The sequence below is a fragment of the Dermacentor albipictus genome, chromosome 8 (genome assembly GCF_038994185.2).
Source record: "Dermacentor albipictus isolate Rhodes 1998 colony chromosome 8, USDA_Dalb.pri_finalv2, whole genome shotgun sequence".
In the NCBI taxonomy this organism is placed as follows: Eukaryota; Metazoa; Arthropoda; class Arachnida; order Ixodida; family Ixodidae; genus Dermacentor; species Dermacentor albipictus.
This window is the reverse complement of record NC_091828.1, coordinates 12806978-12821622: the sequence shown is the minus strand read 5'-3', so window position 1 is coordinate 12821622 and position 14645 is coordinate 12806978. Positions and strand designations below refer to the sequence as shown.

General features: G+C 44.6%; 1 protein-coding gene, 1 long non-coding RNA gene and 1 pseudogene across 11 annotated transcripts in view; 1 reads left to right on the top strand and 2 right to left on the bottom strand.

Annotated features, from left to right (window-relative positions):
- Positions 1-14645, bottom strand: part of LOC139048619 (microtubule-associated serine/threonine-protein kinase 2-like) — a 705675-nt gene that overhangs the window by 370462 nt on the left and 320568 nt on the right. For 5 of the 10 annotated variants that reach the window (XM_070523057.1, XM_070523062.1, XM_070523063.1 and 2 more), the window contains one exon: positions 12305-12396. The exons of 1 other annotated variant lie outside the window; for it this stretch is intronic. In XM_070523057.1, coding sequence (XP_070379158.1) covers positions 12305-12396 — 92 coding nt within the window. Of the gene's footprint in view, positions 1-12304; positions 12425-14645 lie in introns of all 10 variants that reach the window. 4 more of the 10 variants (XM_070523058.1, XM_070523066.1, XM_070523060.1 and 1 more) reach the window with 2 other exon arrangements.
- LOC139048366 (uncharacterized) lies at positions 245-1561 on the top strand. The gene is made up of 3 exons (XR_011507637.1): positions 245-311; positions 376-569; positions 1209-1561. It is a non-coding gene; the product is annotated as an uncharacterized lncRNA (long non-coding RNA).
- On the bottom strand, positions 1599-3451 carry LOC139048365 (uncharacterized; annotated as a pseudogene).

Genomic DNA, 14645 nt, shown 5'->3' with positions numbered 1-14645 from the left:
GGTTCCGGGACGGGCTTGGCAGTTCCAGTGGCCACAAAGTACACGCCAGCAACTCTCGCTACTAAAATTTATGATTGCGAACGAATAGAAGAACATGGCAACTGCATTTTCCTTCCCGATTAAACAGTTCTGCGGTCAACATTTGCGCAATCCCGAGCTCCTTTACTTTTCTTTCTTTTTTCTTGCCTTGTGTGTTCTGGCTTCATTCCACTAGTGGGGCGAAACATATGTTTATGCCACGTCACGTCGAAGCGCCACACATCTTCATCGCCACGCTTGCTCTGTGCGGCCGATCGCGACAGGGCACGCGAGTGTGTCTCGAAAAAAAAGGCATGCAAACAATGTCCTTTACTGATCGGTGACGCATTTTTGCAGATGTGCTGAAGGGCATCTTCGCCAATAAAAGGCGAACCTACAGAAAGGAAAAAAAGAAAGTCCGCACAACAACGAGCGTCCAGCCTGCAAGCGAGGTGTATACTGGCAAGTGGATTTTCTTCGCCCCGATGCGGTTCCTGGATGCTGTTCCGGAGCCAAGCCACCGATTTTGCAGCGGGGACTATGGCAGCTCGGTAAGTTCAGCTATAGAGGTACTGTATTTCTGTGCATTGTTGTCTCTGCGCAGAAAGCGAAATTCCAGGAAAGATCAGAATGTTCCCACAGAGCCCCCCATGCCCTAAAAACATGGTTTCTGCAGGCCCTCATGCGAGTTGCGAGCAAACCCAAGGTTGACGACTGGGCGTGTTGGTATAGCATATTACAAGTTGGATTGCGCAATATTTTGACGAGACACACAGAAGAGAAAAGAGTTTGCAGCAAACACATTTTCCTGCGAACCGTCAGGCAGATGTTCACTTGTACAAAGGAGGATTCTTCGCCTTTTTCACTGCACAAAATGTGAAGAATACAATTGTAACTTGGAAAAAATGCCTTATTTACTGTGCGTATATTGCAAGCTGAGGCACAAACATTGCAATATGCTGCGCTGTTTAGACCATGGCTTTTGCTTCATTGAATTGTAAATAGGGCAGCGACATTTGTCACAAGCTGGCTGTCTTATTGTGTTTTTTTGCATTTAGAAGTAAGTGCTATAGCCCAGGACGCATGCAGCAATTTTTACTTGCTTCGACGCATCGTCTGTGAATGCCAGGATTCAAACCGAATAAAGGCGGCAACTTATTTCATGCCAACTCTGAAATTGTTCATTTCAGCCTCACCACAACCGAGATCTCCTCCACTCGCAGAACAGAGTGGTGGCGAAGAAGGGGAGCTATCCGTGATGCTGGAGGAAAGCTCGAGCACCAACTCCCCAACCAAGTCGAGAAGAGTCGAGTCACTGCCCACACTCAGCACAAAACGGTCGAGGCAGTTACGCTCCTCGCGGCCGTCAAGCGAGGACTAGGTCCAGAGGCAGGCAGTTTTGCACACTATTGCTTCAGCCATGCAGCAACCGTGCGAGCCAAACGATGCCTCTTCTTTCTTTGCCAAAACGATTGCGGCTCATATGAGGCAGCTGGACGCTGTGAAGCAGGTGCAGTGCCAGAAAGAAATTCTGAACACAGTTGAAAAATTTCTGACATTGTAAATAAATGTGATGCAAATGTTCATTTTATTCCTATTCATCAACATATGCAGATGCCCTCTGCCACGGCACAACACCTTGGCCGTTGAAGTAGTCCCGCATGTTCTCACGGACCCTGGCACCAAATGCGTTTACACGTCCGCGTGTTGCTCGTAGGGCAAAAAATATTTGCTCCCTACTATCTTCGGGCCCCGAGTCAGGAAATGTGCTCATGTCGTTGCCAAGGTAGTTATGTAGCACACATGCTGCCTTCACCATAGGGACAACTCTTTCAGGCCCTGTATTGATTGTAGTGAGAAAAAAGCAAAAGCGATTGGCCAGTATACCAAACGCGTTCTCCACAACCCGTCTTGCTCTGGACAACCTGCGAAATGTACACAAAGTGAAAAAGTATTGCATTTTCTTAGGTAAGCATGTTCAAAGGCCTTATAACGCCCTCTAATATACAAAGAATCAAGCTTAAGATGCATGCCTGTAATTAAAGATCCGCTGATCACCCGACATGCTGCTACATCCATACGGCTTCATGTTCTTCCCGATTGGAAATGCGTCGTCGGACACAGACACACGGGGGGGGGGGGGGGGTGTAGGAATAGACCTGGTCCAACTTGCACATGGTCTGGCAAGTTTGCTCTGTAGCCTTCCAATGCCTCCTGCAGGGGCGTGGTCTGCCACACTCCTGCGTCACCTCGAGCACCGGGCACACCAACGTCAATGTAAATAACTTTATAATTTGCATCCACAACAGCCAGAAGAATAATGCTAAACGACTTTTTATACTTAAAGGAAAGGGACCAAGAATAGGATGGTTTGGTTATGCAGACATGCTTCCCATCTATTGCCCCCACACAGTTTGGAAATTGACAATTTTCGTCAAACCCCCTAATACCGTACCGCCAATCTTCAACTGTTTTTGGTGACTTCATATCATCTTTGCTTAGCTTATGATAGATAGCCGAACATGTTTCGGGAATGAAATCGTTGGTGGTGGTGTGCCCGACTCTGAACTGGGAACTTAGGGAATGGTGGCTCTCACCTGTAAATAAAAAAGGCGAGGTGGAAGGACCTATTTAAATTGCCGGCAGAACATACTGGCGCATGCAGCCAAACTAGACTAAACGTGGGCAGTTTATGCAGGCACGGCAGCTGGGCAATCGTTTTGCTTTTTTTTTTACTGCCGATGTCAGCGAAATAGAGGCGTTTTTGCTCCTACAAATCACACTTCACTGCAAGTCGCTGAGAAAGTACAGAACGCCAAGGCTAAGCTATCCTATAAAGAAAATAGCTAGCTGCGCGCTACACTCTTGCAACACATAGAGAATCTACGTTCGGCTGCTGGTCTTGAAGCCGCATGTTGGACCCGGTGCTACATTTCAGTGCAATTGCCTGTAAGAAAGTACACGAGGCACAGCCATGGCAATGAGAACTGATGTAAGGCTGCAACAGCCCAAACCAACACGAAAAATGCTTACCAGATGCAAGGTAACGCAGCGTTGCTTGCAGCTTCGTCGCCGGCTGTATCGGCTGGCGCATGACAGTCGTCTTCCCTGCTATCCTAGGCCCCACGCGCGCGTGAAGTTCCGCGAACTGCTTCCCCGGCTGACGCGCAGGAGCCGTCTGTACTCAGAAGGGTCGGACACTACCAGCTCTTTGAAGAGTTGGTTCTGCAGGCCGAGCTCCTTCCTGCACATCCAATCCTTCACCCAACACGACCTTTTCGGGGCAGGGTAGCAATCTTCTTCGTCCACGCAAAGAGCCAACGCCATAGCGGCCAAACGACGTTTCTGCTCCGCCTCCATTTCGACGACTTCTATTCGCGATACATGCGCAGCATGAGCGCGAGGGGTTGGCATGGTTTCGCGAATTTGTTGAGTCGCGAGCACTGCGGCAGAGAGTGTAGCCGGTTGATCAGCTCCGCCGTCTGCTGTCACGCTCCGCCGTGTGGATGTGCTTTGCGCCGGACACGACCGCGCCGGGCCATGACGTCGCATCATGTGACCGATCAGCCCGCGGACTTGGTCCGTCGTGTGGATCGGCCTTAGAGGGAGTGCCGGACGGAAAGGTGTGACAGCGAGGGCTTACAATAAAAATAACGGTTACGAGACATGTTCGATGCCAATATATGCTGCATGTCACTCATCCTACTTTGGCATTGCGGCAAGCGTTTACTCGTTTGAGCATATCACGTTTTGTGTAATCATTGCTCTAAAGCAGTACAAATGGTCTATTTGCTCTGCAATTTTTATTTTTATCATGGTGGGTTAAAGAACCACTTTTCACTGGCATCTGCACATCTCTCCCGATATATAATTTTGCCTTGGTGGTTCATGATATCTTTACGTGCAGAGAGTTCTGCAGAGCCTTGGATGTGCATTGTTCTACTGCTTAAGAATTAGAGCCCCATTATGAGACGAAAATATACAATTAATCCATACAGAATAACACCGCCCCCCCCCAAAAAAAAAGAACATACACTGAACCTCTGGCACATACATCGACAGTGAACAGGGCAAACAATCTGAAGTATTTTCTCTTTATGCAAGCCAACACACTAAGATTCTCAGTGCATTTTCATTTCGCCACAAATGCATAGGCACAACCGTCTTGGCGCAACATCCATATCTCGCGCTGCAATTAATTGTGCAATGCCTCACTGTTTCATAGTGCGGCCGATACATTACGCATCAACAAAATTCAGCATTGTGCATACTAAACTTCACCAATGAAGAACCCCAAGTTCTTTATGAATTTAGGATTCATAGGTTACTTCACACAATTTGTGATATCCACTTATCTACTTATACTTAATTAACCTCTTTCCCAAGAAAGTGAGCCATTTGGAAGGCACCCGGCTCCCACCTGCGGCAAGTTGTTTTTTCATCCACTTTATTTTCCACTAATTTATCGTTTCTTCATTTCATTTATTCAGCACAAGTGATTTCCCCTATGTTGTCCTTGGTGTCAGTGTTTGTTGGCACTCATGATATGAGTAATAAAAATCGGGCCCCTTGGTTAACCCCCTTTCTTCTCGTTTATTACATAACGAGGGTCGCGAATCCGGCAATATTGATGCCTTCAGGTAGCATATGTGGGTTTATTGACCAGTTGCCTTCACCCAAAAAAGATCACGTTCTCGTGACGCCTGCGGCAAAAATGACGTTCCGCGTCCGCCGCCAAGGTCTATGAGTGGTGGCGCTGGCTAACACTCCCAGGGTTCTACTAGTACACATAAATACCCAAAAAAGTAGATGGGGAAACGCCGCCGCGGTAGCTCATTGGTAGAGCATCGCACGCGAAATGCGAAGGTTGTGGGTTCAGCTCCCACCTTCGACAAGTTGTTTTTTCATCCACTTATATTTCCACTAATTTATCGTTTCTTCATCTCATTTATTCAACACAAGTAATTTCCCCTATGTTGTCCTTGGTGTCAGTGTTTGTTGGCTTCTCATGATATGACCAATAAAAATCGGGCCCCTCGGTTAACACCCTTTCTTCTCGTTTATTACATATCGAGGTTCCCGAATCCGGCAGCATTGATGCCTTCAGGTAGCATATGTGGATTTATTGACCAGTTGCCTTCACCAAAAAAGATCACGTTCTCGTGACGCCTGCGGCAAAAAAGACGTTCCACGTCCGCCGCCAAGGTCTATGAGTGGTAGCGCTGGCTAACACTCCCGGGGTTCTACTAGTACACATACATACCCAAGAAAGTGGATGGGGAAAAGCCGCCGCGGTAGCTCAATCGGTAGAGCATCGCACTCGAAATGCGAAGGTTATGGGTTCGGCTCCCAGTGGCAAGTTGTTTTTTCATCCACTTTAATTTCCACTAATTTATCGCTTCTTCATTTCATTTATTCAGCACAAGTAATTTCCCCTATGTTGTCCTTGGTGTCCGTGTTTGGTGGCTTCTCATGATATGACTAATAAAAATCGGGCCCCTCGGTTAACCCCCTTTCTGCTCGTTTATATATATATATATATATATATACAGTGAAGTAGACGCGCGTATGAAGCGGTTTATTGACGTTTCGGCCGGGGTCCGGCCTTCATCAGATGAAGGCCGGACCCCGGCTGAAACGTCAATAAACCGCTTCATACGCGCGTCTACTTCACTGTGAATATTTACCCGGACCCAGAACTGCTTTTTTCCTGGTATATATATATATATATATATATATATATATATATATATATATATATATATATATTAGGTAGATTATTTCACAAACTGCAGGTGAAACAGCGCATTTGAAAGACGCCTGCTGTGAGAACCGTTTTAAACATTCAATCAACTATATTTGACAGCCTAGCTGGCACAAGGCTTTCGTGACATTCTTGCATATTAGGTTAAATACTTCGGATGTTTCCATCTGACTTGCTACTGGAGAATAGCAGGTTGAAAGAGTATGAAGTACTTAATATATTTAGATAATGCATGGCATAAGCCACTGTATATATACCAGGCTTATTTCATTGCATGATAAATTTTCTGCACAATATAGCCACAATTAGTGCCGGTCCGCATGTCTAGTGTGAGGGGGGCAAGCATGGCATCTTCCCTGAATATGGCAGTGACTAACACACAGTACAGGTAGATTTAACTCTACTATTTGCAAAAGATGCTCACTGCGCACATTCTGTTACCTACGTGTGCACTCAAGTGCGCATGTATGTAACATGGAATGTACCATATATAGAATAATGTTCTATGTTACCTACGTGTGCTCTGATGTGCACACCTAGGTAACATCCCGCCGTAAACACAAAGGGCCCATCCTACAAGAATTATCAGGGTTGTTTTCTTGGGGCAAATGAAAGGATAGGCCAAGATTAAGTACTTACAATGACTCTGCTGAGTGTATCAATGGCTGTCACACAGTGCAGATAGATCTGGCTGCATTATTTTTTTTATTTATTCGGTATACCTACATCGCCTATACGGCATTATCGTAGGAGGGGGTAAAATACAGATGGTCACAATGGAAACATATTCAGCAACATCAAAAGAATACATCAGTATATACAACATAGTTTAAGCACTGAAATTCGCAAAAGCGGAATAAAAAATAACAAAGCACAAAACAAAATGAGTAACAAAGTAACTAACAAAAACAAACGAAAGTAGCGTATGTGCAGAGATGAATAACAGAACAATCAAAGAATATTTCTCTCAATAGCATAAACAAAACTAGAAGCTGCCATCACTTCACTAGGGAGCTCATTCCAATCGTTAATCGTGTTAGGAAAAAATGAATACTTAAACACATTGGTACGGCACTGGTAAGATCTAATATTGTTAGCGTGGTCTCTCCTAGATGAAACGTAATGTGGCTCCTTGATGAACAGTGTTTTGTCAATACCAGTTTTACTTTCATATATAATATACAGGAATTTCCATCTTAGGATTTTCCTGCGTGGAGAAAGAGTTTTCCAACCCAACCCTTCCCATATTCTGGATCCTCTTATAGTAATATTATAATTTCCTGTTACGAAGCGTGCTGCTTGCTTCTGGACGCGTTCTATTTTTTCTGTGAGGTTTTTAGTGTATGGATCCCAGATAATGAATGCATATTCTAGAATAGGCCTGACGTTTGTTAAATGCAAGGTTGCCTTCAATGATGAAGGAGAGTGCTTAAAATTTCGTTGGAAAAAGTGAAGAAGACGGTAAGCTTTCGCGCTAATTCAATTAACGTGATTAGCCCAGTCAAGCGTTTCAGAATATGTACAGACAGTTGGTATGTGCACTCTGTGTCACCTACATGTGCACCAAAGTGTACACTCAGGTAACACATAGTGCACATCCAGTTAACATTCTGCCGTAAACATAAAGGACACATCCTAGAGGCATAATAAAGGTTACTTCCCCGAGGTATACGTTAGGATGAGTAAAACACGTAGTACACACAAAGTTGGCGTCCCGGAGGTCACACAAAGGACAAGGAATCATAAAGTTCACATAAGGCACAAGAAGGAAACATAAAGAAAACATAAAGGCAATGACCATCTTAGTAGGGGCCTATCATGGATTCGTAATTTTCTTACTAATCGCGACAGTTCACTGTTGTTGCTAAGTTTTCCTTTGCCCTGTCTGACGTCACCTCCGGTGTACCTCAAGGCAGTGTACTCGGACCCTTTCCCTTTTTATTTACATTAACGACTTACCGCACAATATATCCTCTTCTGTACAATTATTTGCTGACGACTGCATTGCATACCGTTCGATTAACTGTTCCGCTGACCACGCGGCACTCCAAAATGACCTTGTACATATTAGTGATTGGTGTGCAACACGGCTCATGTCCCTAAACGTGTCGAAGTGCAAAGTGATTTCGTATTCTAGAACAACCGTGAACTCTCTCTTTGCTTATCATATGGATACTAGCGTAGTCGAGCACACCACAGGATATAAGTATTTCGGAGTGCTCCTTAATCACAATCTTTCATGGACTAATCACTTTACGTCTATTTCAGCTAACACCTCCAGATCATTAGGATTTCTGTGCCACAACTTAAGAACTGCGCCTTCACCACTAAGAAAACTAGCTTACATAACTATTATACGGCCACAAATTGTATACGCCTCATGTATGTGGTCTCCTCATCAAATATAGCTCATCAAACTCTTGGAGAGCATCTGGAATTGAGCGAGCCATTTATTTAAAAAGAATTATAGTAACCAGTCAAGTGTAACCCAAATAAAAGTCGACCTGTCGTTGCAACCACCAACCACTCGTCATGATATTGCCCTTCTATTATTATTTCATAGATTCATTCACAGGCGAAATGCGAAAACACCCGTGTGCTTAGATTTAGGTGCACGTTAAAGAACCCCAGGTGGTCAAAATTTCCGGAGTCCTCCACTACGGCGTGCCTCATAAGCAGAAAGTGGTTTTGGCACGTAAAACCCCAAATATTATAGATTCATTCACACAGTTGGTCTAACCATATCAAACGTGAAAAAAGCGTCCTCGACGTCACAAAGACTGAACAATCAGTTCAGCTACACTCGCATTTATGGCAACACACAAGCTTTTAATTTTTCAGCTTTGCCCCGTACGGTCCATTTTGAAACGCTTTATCAGATAGCGTCGCTTGCCAATCTAAACACAGCGCATTTCACACTCTTCTGATCTATCAATATGCCGTTTGAACCGTTTAACACGTCCTGTCTTCTTTTAATTTCTTTCCTACATTTATCTGCATGTTAAAAGAATTTCAGGTATCCTCATTTTATTACTACTCTATACATGCAAAAACTTTTATATTGTTATTATGCTATTATGTTATTGTGTTTACCGCTTATTGTTATTGTTCTACATATTGTATTTGCTAATGTAGTAATAATTTTCCTGTTGCGTCCATATTCCTTTCATTATACTGATGTTTTTTTTTCCAGATTCGTTACTAATATGTTACTGTATTTCCCCCTTACACAATGCCTTCTCGAAGACCTGGAAGGTACATGTAAATAAATACAAATAAATAAATATTTCACTTGATTTTTTACCCTCAACCGGGCAATTATATCTTCAGTCACCATGCTATACTACAATGCTATACTACCACGATGCTATACTACTAATGATTGACGCTTCGACTTCTTTCTGGCTGCAGCCATACGGTTCAAAAGGCATCGGTCACTAAAAAATTTGGGCCGAGCAGCCAGGGTCAGTTCGCCAAACATATTCATCATGTATATTCTTCAAGCAACAAGCACCATTAAATTTCTAAAGTGAGTTTAACGTGTAGTCCGGAAAAATGAATATATACTGCTACATTCCCTTTAGAATTCTGCAAATAGCTGTCCACCTTCATTAGCTTTTTTTAATTACCACCACTTAAAATAAACACGTGAAGAACCGCCTAATTTTGAGAAGCAGTTAAAGAAGCAAGTGGTGCTTGTAGAATATAAACAGCAGTGCTAGTGAAGTCCTCGTTTTACTGCCGAGCGTTTCTCTGAAGGAATACGAGAAATTGATATTAAACCAAGAACCTGTCGTGGTGAGCAAACCTGTCTTAGCGGATTAAAATCAAGGTAACTGTTGTACGATTCATATATAGCAAGCGTTTGTGACATACTTGTTGCACCGCGGCAGCTATGGTATCATAACTGGGTTCTTATATGCTATGTTTTTAGCCTTTATATAAAGCCTTTATTTTAAGGAAGGCGACGGCTCTAGGCCGCTGATGAGGATTAGGAGGGAAGGGAATGTGAGTACCCAGACTGTTGGCTGAAACACTTCTTCATCTCAGTCTGGGATACAAGCAGAGAGAACGACCGCGAACAAACGAAAACATCGCAGAAAGCACCCGGACACCGCCCGAACTGTAGCAGACGACAGGCGCGAGTCCGTGTCCTGACGTCACGCGAGCGGCGCTCGCAGTGCCTCGGTAGTTCGTTCTCGGGGCTAATACTTTTCCCGCTATCGTGTCCGCGTTTGGAAAAACAACTATCATCTTCAGAAGTGGCTCTAGTGCCGTCGCGTTCCTTAGCTGGCTCGTTGGCCCCTCTCAATGCTACATTAATTATTTAGGTAATTAGGAACACGAAGACGTAACCAATAGTTGAGAAATACTTTGCTGAAGCAGTGGGAAGCAGTTGGGCCCACGTTTCAGCTTCGCTGGTTAACCATTTGTACGGAGTGCTTGCGTTGACCGTTTTTTTTTCTTTTTTTTTCTTTTGAAGGTTGTCCCTTAGGCCAAGCATTACTGGTCACTTACCGTATATAAACGGGGACGCTAATACCATACGCCGACGTCCATGCAGTGTTTCGCATCTTGAATGTGAAGTTAGAGAGCCCGAAGTGGACAAAATGCCAAGGTCGTCATCGAACACTCCTCTAGTCCGTAGTTGTCTCAAGTTCTGCTTGTTAAGAAAAACGATGACAGCTGGCGCTCTTGCGTAGACTACCGATATCTGAATAAGATCACGCGCAAAAATGTCTTCTTGCTGCCACGTTTTGAAGACGCCTTGGATTGCGGCTTGGAGCCAAGTAGTTCCCGTCCAAAGACTTTCGCTCTAGGTATTGACAGATCTTTGTAGATGACGTGGATTATGAAAATACGCTTTCGTAACACCAGACGAGATTCCCGGTTTCAAGGTTATTTCGTTCAGCCTTTGTAATATCCCGCAACTCTCAAACGAATGGTGGAGTCTCTACTTGGCGGCTATAAATGGTACATTTCCCGATGTATTTAGACGACGAGATAGTTCTTTGGTCCACATTTGCGAGTCACCCAACACGAGGGGAGGTGGCTTAAGCTAGCCACTTCACCTCGCCCACACAGCGGAAGTTTTTCTATCACGAGTGCCTGGCGTTGCTTTGTACAGTACAGTACAGTAGCGATATTCCACCATTACCTATTATGCTACCCATTTCTCGTTACCACTTATCACCATGCCCTATGTTCGCTCTCATCGCTGAAAGACTCGACTGGACAACTTGGTCGGAGGGCGCTGCGGCTACAATTCACTTTTACTGTCCTGTACAAACTCGTTTACACAAGGACGTCGACTGTCTCTCCCGTCACCCGGTTGACAGCTTAGGTCATGACGGCCAAGACACCGATACTGGCGACCTTGCCATTTCGGAGTTGCGTGACATTCACAATGAACAATGCTGTGATGACTTAAAATTTCCTCATCAATCGCGCAGCTTCCGCGCATCCCGAGCCCGCTATGAGCGCTTTGGTACTTCACGAAGGCGTTCTGCAGAGAGGTCACTTTGAAGACCCGAAAATCTTGCTTCTCGACATGTTTGAGTACACGTTCTTCAGTAGCTACATGACGCGCACCCACCGTCGGTGTCTTCCGATCCTACGACCGACGCCGCTTTCGCTGGCCTGCACAGCTCCGTGCGTGGCTACGTCAGCGCCACCTGCTGTATGGCACCCGCAGGACGTCGGCACCATTTTCCGCGTCGGCATCCATCTCGTCGCCTTTACGTATAGAATAGGCAACAAGTGGGTCGCTGTCCCGACTGACTACACTACGCGTCACGCTATCACGTGAACATTGTCGACACGCGGTGATACAGAGGTTGCAGATTTCCTATTGCATAATGCCACACTAAATCACAGCACATGGAGGGAGCTGATTTTAGCCGCACCTTCTTGTCCTCCCTTGTTTAGGATCTTCTTCCTTGCCCTGGAAAGGCGGTGGTCCCAGGTTCGACTGCTGGACCAGGATGAAGTTTATTAAACTGTGAGGCTTTTTCTTTCGAGGAACCAGTATGGATTTCCGTTGTCGCAATTGCTACGATTCGGGGGATGTCTGATTTTCGCCTAATGAAGTAATGATTCTTGTTTAACAGAAGGCAGCATGTGCTTTGTAAGTCCCACTAACCTTTTTAGAAAGTGTAAATACAGCATATAAAATATTGTGCTAGAGCGAAAATACCATGGCACTGGAAATGCTCAAAGCATATCAACAGGATGATTTATCTATCAGTTACATGTCCCTATATAGGCGTATCTTTATGTACCGAAAATATTTTTTTCTAAAAAGATAATCGATCTGATTTCATGAGAGACCACAGCGGCGGGAATATTCATGATCTGTGCGAATATATCGTATTCTATTCCTAAATGCGCAAGTTTCCAGTTACCACGCATACCGTCTTGTGTACACCTGTTTGATTTACGCGTTTTTCTCGAACTAGCTTTCAATCCGGTAGTGTTCTACGCACGCCAACAAAGTTTACAAGGAGATCTAAATTCACTTACCCATAGCCCCCAGCGCCGAGTATCTTGATGCTTTCGAAGTCACCCATCTTCGGTATGTAGGCCCAGAACGGAGGCTGCGGAGGAACAGACACCTGGACATCAAGGATACCCAGCCAAACACTGTGGCCCACTTAGATTCCATTCTGCAGCCTAAAGGTGCGGTGCTATAGCCACTGGTGACAGGACGCACAGTGAAAAATATCTTACAGAAAAGCTGAGCAACTTTGCAGAATCATAGGTCGAATTGGAGCGAAGCAGTCACACGCTTGCCTAAACAAACACGCACGCCAAAGTGAATCTGCTGTGTCCGTTAGGTAAAATTTCGCTTCCACACAAAGTTATGCTCACGTTAACGGTCTTTCGGCTCAACTGAGTGCATGCTTCTCTGGCTAACACACCTATTTAAATATTTCTTATGTCATGATCGGGATTTAGCTGTTGTATATCGAAGCAAAGCTCGGACAAGTTGGGTCATCTTGTTTTTCCTAGTTTGTCGCCTGCACAGCTGTTAAAAATTAAAGATTTTGTATAGTAGGCTTATTAGATCACACGAGTGGGTACAATACTTCAAGTTTATACTTTGGAATATCTTAATTTTCAATATATATATATATATATATATATATATATATATATATATATATATATATGGCATTACTGTAAGGCTCTCAAACGAGCCCATTAGCAGATTCTCAATTGTCTAAGCCGTGGGAAGTGGAAGTTTTGACACTGCTTTTGTTTTATTTTTGTAATCTTTGTGATTAGTTAAATGTGACGTGTACGGTTGCAATTTGATCACTGCACCAGCTCTGTCATTTTTCAGCGTTTATTTACAGTCAAATGTATTTGTTTTCTTACAGTGATGCGTGGTGTGGAATTCTTTGTAAATCTTATCTGCTTTAAGCAAGAAATGCAGACGTTCCTATTACGGCTCCAAATAAGTGCCACACATTATAAATCTGTCTACATCTGACTGTTTCCTCTTTTGCAATGAGCATCCGCAGGCTTTTTGGAACGAAGTGTCTGACGCTACGGTGGATGTAATCCTTGCAGTTAGGACGGCAAACGTTCCTGTTTCCTATTTGCCGCCCAAATTATAAGGCGGAGTGGCGGGTACATAAGAAAACGCGCTTCCACAACCGCTTTCCGCGAATATTCTCAGAACACAGTCGTTAAAAGGACACTGAAGTGAAAATGATTTCTTCTGCATCAGTAAACTACCGTTCTAAAACACCAAAAACACCACTCTTACAACGATAAGACGTTTTATAAGCCAGAAAAGCGCAAGAACGAAATACGAGTGGCGACACCTACTTATGTTCCCGCACGTGGGGGCTGTGCTGCCTTGGATTTCCATGGCATCTTCTAGGGCCTACTAATAATATGTAGCGGCACAGATTGACTACATTGTGTTCTAAAGAAACCAAATAATAAACATGGCAAGTTTCGAGAACCTTTACTCAGCCAACGCGGCCCAAATGCGAAAACATACATTGGAATCCCTGACGTCACCCTGACGTACTGGCGCAGGGGTTTCGGCGCAAAATTCAAATATTGATACTTCAACTTTCATTTTCTCATCTAATACACTATTTTTTGTTTTGAAATGACTGCATGCAGGGTTCTCAAACAATGTTTCATTAGTCTAAACTGATTTATTGTTTTGCTTTAGTGTCCCTTTAAAGAAATTCGCAGTTTCGCCCCACAGGCAAATCATCGATTGCGATAGCAGTTTAGTAGATACCTACAAGACGTAAGGATACTGGTTTCATCGGCCGTGTAAACTTGTAAGCATTTGCTTAATAAATAAATTAACAACAATGGCGTCACTCGCACACAAGAAAACCTGAACGCCACCAAGACCGCGGAACCTCGCTGCCAAAACGCTGCAGTGAACAAGCGTGGCACCAGCAGCGAGCGAATTAACCTTCGCGCTACCTCGCGTTTCAACGCAAACTCAGAGCCGAGAACAGAGGAAACGCGAAGCTTTAAGTGGTGCGATTTTACGCGCGATCCGTCGTACGACGCGTCGTGTTCGACTTGTCGCATACGAGGATTTACGACACGTGATACGAATCGGCGAGCGGCGCGTAGCTCCGCGCCGAACCCCTGCAGGCACCGTCGGAATACTGCGCAACTATGCCAGGAAATTGAAAGCAAACGTGCGTGCCCAACTATCTCTATTTAAAAAAAGGATGACAATATAAGCACGGCTATGCGAGCATCGTGGGCGTGTTTCCGCGAGGCCACGTTCGTGCGTCGGCCCCATTGACAGCGGCCGCTGGCTGGGAACCGGCAGGCATAACTTGCTGGGCCGTACAATCCGAGAGGTGGCGCTTGC